A 5,000-nucleotide genomic window follows, 5' to 3' on the forward strand; every position below is an offset into this window, starting at 1 on the left:
CAGCCACAGCGGTGGAAGTGCCACAGTTCTATAGAAAGGACAAGGTTAGCCTTTCACAAGCTCTTCTGTGTTGCTATAGGAATGTAAAAGATGGATAGCACACACACACATTTTATTTTCTTAAAAGTGGGTAATGACATTTGTAGCATGAATGAGGCTGTTTTACACAGTAGGCTCCACCCTCCTTCCCACTAACTGCCCGTATTTCTCCTGTAACCTGTACGCTGGGAAGAACACTGCCCATGTTCCTAGCCTCTACGCTGGGAAGAACACTGCCCATATTCCTAGCCTCTACGCTGGGAAGAACACTGCCCATATTCCTAGCCTCTACGCTGGGAAGAACACTGCCCATATTCCTAGCCTCTACGCTGGGAAGAACACTGCCCATGTTCCTAGCCTCTACGCTGGGAAGAACACTGCCCATATTCCTAGCCTCTACGCTGGGAAGAACACTGCCCATATTCCTAGCCTCTACGCTGGGAAGAACACTGCCCATATTCCTAGCCTCTACGCTGGGAAGAACACTGCCCATATTCCTATCCTCTACGCTGGGAAGGAGACTGGATAGAGCTGTGCTATAAGGGAAACTGTGACTCCAACTTGAGCACTGGACTGGTCTATAGGCGGGCGGTCTCATACAGACTGACCACCAGCGCTTAGCGCAGATCGCTAGCTAGATAGCGCTGCCTGTACCGCATGTTAGGAGGACTGATTACTCTAGAGGCCCCAGGTCCATTTGAGAGGCTCGTATGACCAGACCATGTCTCTGGAGATGCAGCCATAGTGTTATTCCAGATCCCTGACTCCGTCTCTGAGATGGAATAGAGTGTGAGTGGATGATTGAGTGAAGGTGGGGAACCCAGGGAAACATACCAGGCTAATATAGCATAATGTGTTTTCCCACATGTCCCTCTCCTCCGCCGCGGTGCGGTAGGGCTGCCGGCGTCACGGCGCTGCCGGAGCCAAGGAGAGGTCTGAGTGTGGAGGCAGGCTTTACTCTGGCTCTGTCTGCACACTCTCACAACCAGCACAGGGAACGCTTCCACATGGCTGCTCTGTGCTTCTCCCAGACTGAGCGCACCTGTTCATTCTCTCTCTCTTTCTCTGTCTCTCCCTCTCCCCCCCTCTCTCTCTTTCTCTCTCTCTTTCTCTCTCTCTCCCCCCCCCTCTCTCCCACCCTCTCTCTCTTTCTCTCTCTCTCTCTCTCCCGCCCCTCTCTCTCTCTTTCCCCCCCTCTCTCTCTCTTTCTCTTTCTCTCTCTTTCCCCCCCCCTGTCTCTTTCTCTCTCTCCCCCCCTCTCCCCCCCTGTCTCTTTCTCTCTCTCCCCCCCTCTCTCCCCCTCTCTCTCTCTCTTTCTCTCTCTCCCCCCCTCTCTCCCCCCTCTCTCTCTCTTTCTCTCTCTCTCCCCCCCCCCCCTCTCTCTCTCTCCCCCCCCCCCCTCTCTCTCTCTCTCTCTCTCTCTCTCTCTCTCTCTGTGTCAGAAGCTTCTCTGGGGTACCTGTAGCAGAGCTGTCACCCTGGCTGGCCCATCTTGCCAGATGGCCTGTTAATCCAGCAGCGTTGCTCCTGCAGGGCTCATTTAGACCCAGCGCTAGAGCAGAGCTGAGGCCCCCAGGGCTCATTTAGACCCAGCGCTAGAGCAGAGCTGAGGCCCCCAGGGCTCATTTAGACCCAGCGCTAGAGCAGAGCTGAGGCCCCCAGGGCTCATTTAGACCCAGCGCTAGAGCAGAGCTGAGGCCCCCAGGGCTAATTTAGACCCAGCGCTAGAGCAGAGCTGAGGCCCCCAGGGCTCATTTAGACCCAGCGCTAGAGCAGAGCTGAGGCCCCCAGGGCTCATTGAGACCCCCAGGGCAGCGTCACAGAATGCGTGTTTACACAGAGACTCTCTAATGGATATGCCTGCTATCACTGTGATATGCACACTCCAGCCTCTACAACCAAAGTGTTTGGGTACGGATGTTCAGTATTTATTTTTTCATTAAAAAAAAAATGTTTCTGTCTTTTCAGAACCTCCAGCGTTCCCAAGACGGACGGGGTCCCCAAGGTAAGAGCGCTGCACTCACACACTCACGCTTTATAAAAGACTGTTTGGTTAGTCAACAAGCTCCCTTGATTTAAGGTACTGTAGGTAGTTCAACTGCTTAAACTCTCCCTGCTGGGTATGTCAAGCACTTTGACTTTACTATTGAAATATAGAGGGTGTTACAGGGTGTAGTGCCGACTCTTGTTATTAAAATATACAGTATGCCACATTGAAAATGGCTCACTGTTAAACGGAATTACATTTTCAAAACATGAATAGCATATCATAGTTTTTAATTCTGTATCAGTATCATGGACCTGTGAGAGCATGCTCACTGTATCCTTCTGAGACAATGTTGCTCCTCGTTTTGATTGGCTGGCCTTTCGCATGCCTTACCTGTGATTGGCTCAGTTTAATTTTAGCACAGCTTCAATTAGATGTGTATGAGAGTCGCACCAATGCCGACGTGCTGTGTCTAACAGCATTAACAGACGTGGTGTGATGATGATGAGGGTTAATAAGTGCCTGAGGCCATGCTGGTAGAATACTGTCCCTGCATGCGTTTGCTGTGTGATTTGCGGTGTGTTTGAGTGTTGCGCATGTGTGTGTGTCCTCACCTCTGTTTAGAACGAGCCACAGGAGATCATTAAGCCTGTGCCGATCACGCACTCTGCCCCGCCATCCGCCTACACCAGCCCTGCCCCCCCGGCTGGCGTTGCCTACAACAAGACGGCCCGCCCCTTCGGCGGGGTCAGCGGCATGGTCGTGGTCCCCTCCTCCATGACCGCCCCCAAGGTGGCGTCCATTCCCTCTGCTTCGTCTGCTTTCACCCCCGCTGCCCCCTCCCAGCCCCCGCCCCCCGCCTGCCCCCGCCCCCCGGTCAACTCCGCCCCCGCCTTCAGACCCAGCTCTGGCCGCTCTGCCTTCACCTCCCCCTCCTCCTCCTCCTCCTCCCCCACCTCCTCCTCCTCTGCCTCCTCCCCGGCCAGAGTGACGGCCCCCTCCTCCAATCCCAATGTCCCGCAGCCCTCAGTCTATAACACGCCCATCAACCTCTACTCCAACGCCAACGCTTGCGAGGTGGTCATGGGACAGAGGCGGGGCCTGTCGGAGGGCGTGGTCGAGCAGTTCAACGGGTAAGTGTCACCGCCCCCTCCCTAACCTTAACCTTGACTGTGCCTCTGAACCCTTATCTGTCCCTGCCTCTTACCTCCTCTGACTCAAAACACAACACTGCTGTGGTGAGTGTAGGTAAGTGTTAGTATGGCAGGGTAGCCTAGAGGTTAGGAGTGTTGGCCCGAGGAGGTTTAAAATCTGTCAAAGCACTTGACTGTCATCCCTTCTGTGAGTGACTCTGGATAAGGGCGTCTGGTAAATGACTAAAATGTAATCCAATACCGCCGTGGTCAGTCGGTCTGCCACAGATAGGCAGTCAGGGGGAATGTTTCTCATCTGCTGGAGCATGTATGCTATAAGCCAGGGGCCTGTGGTGCCTGTCTGGACATCTGGGGCCCGGGCTGGGGCCCGGTGTCCATTTCCACTCAGGCAACCAGAGGGAGGAAATAGGTTTTTAGTAAATCTTCCATCAGCCATTCCTGTAGTACTCTGGCTTTGCCCTTGGAGAACATACTACACTCTGTTATTAGTAGAACTAACAGAGCCAGCTACACAGGCAGAGAGAGAGAGAGACAGAGAGAGAGACACACATAGAGAGAGACAGAGAGAGACAGAGTGAAAGACACACATAGAGAGAGACAGAGAGAGACAGAGAGAGAGAGATATATAGAGGGAGAGACACACATAGAGATAGAGAGAGAGACAGAGACAGAGAGAGAGACCGACAGAGAGAGTGAGAGAGAGAGAGGCAGAGCTAGGGACAGAGAGAGAGGCAGAGACAGAGAGAGAAAGAGAGGCAGAGCTAGGGACAGAGAGAGAGGCAGAGACAGAGAGGCTGAGACAGTGAAGGCGACAGAGGAAGTGACAGTGGCAGAGGTAGTAGAAGTAGAGGTAGCCCTTTTCAGTCCTGTTGTCGCATGCTCGCTCATGCCAGACAACAGTCCTTTCACCCTCTATTCACTTCGCCGTCAAAATAAATAGGTGTCGGCCTATTTAGGAGAGGCGCTCATATTTACAAGTGTCAGATAAACATGAAACTTCACTTACCTAAGCAAAAGGGTCTATTTAAACAAATGCTGGAATGCTTTGAAGCCTCGGCACTACCATTAAATAACTTATTTAGACGCGTTCTGTCCGAGTGAAATTATTTTCCGAGGTAGTCTTCTTCTGTGGTGGTGGCGTTCTCTTTGAAGCGTTGAAGCCGAGGCTTCAAAACCCAGCATTTGTTTAAATAGACCCTTTTGCTTAGGTAAATGAAGTTTCATGTTTATCTGACACGTGTATGAGCGCCTCTCCTAAATCTCCTAAGAGGTAGTAGAGTTAGAGGTAATAGAGGTAGTAGAGGTAGAGGTAGTAGAATTAGAGATAGAGGTAGTAGAGGTAGTAGAGGCAGAGGTAGTAGAGCTAGAGTTAGTAGAGTTGTAGAGATAGAGGTAGTAGAGGTAGAGGTAGTAGAGATAGAGGTACAGGTAGTAGAGATAGAGCTAGTAGAGGCAGAGGCAGTAGAGCTAGAGTTAGTAGAGGTAGTAGAGATAGAGGTAGTAGAGATAGAGTTAGTAGAGGCAGAGGCAGTAGAGATAGAGTTAGTAGAGGTAGTAGAGGTAAAGATATAGGTAGTAGAGGTAGTAGAGATAGAGGTAGTATAGTTAGAGGTGGCAGAGGTAGTAGAGGTAGAGGTAGAGGTAGTAGAGATAGAGGTAGTAGAGATAGAGGTAGTAGAGGTAGTAGAGTTAGAGGTAAAAGAGGTAGAGATAGTAGAGGTAGAGGTAGTAGAAGTAGAGATAGAGGTAGTAGAGGTAGTAGAGGCAGAGGTAGTAGAGCTAGAGTTAGTAGAGGTAGTAGAGATAGAGGTAGTAGAGGT

General features: G+C 51.4%; 1 protein-coding gene across 2 annotated transcripts in view; it reads left to right on the top strand.

The window, feature by feature from the left end:
- pdlim5b (PDZ and LIM domain 5b) overlaps positions 1-5,000 on the top strand; it is a 77,397-nt gene that overhangs the window by 48,566 nt on the left and 23,831 nt on the right. For both annotated transcript variants that reach the window (XM_084457048.1, XM_084457049.1), the window contains exons 4-5: positions 2,008-2,044; positions 2,651-3,159. In XM_084457048.1, the coding sequence (XP_084313174.1) occupies positions 2,008-2,044; positions 2,651-3,159 (546 nt within the window). The remainder of the gene's footprint in view (positions 1-2,007; positions 2,045-2,650; positions 3,160-5,000) is intronic.

The sequence above is a fragment of the Borostomias antarcticus genome, assembly GCF_949987555.1.
Source record: "Borostomias antarcticus genome assembly, chromosome: 2".
NCBI classification, from domain to species: Eukaryota; Metazoa; Chordata; class Actinopteri; order Stomiiformes; family Stomiidae; genus Borostomias; species Borostomias antarcticus.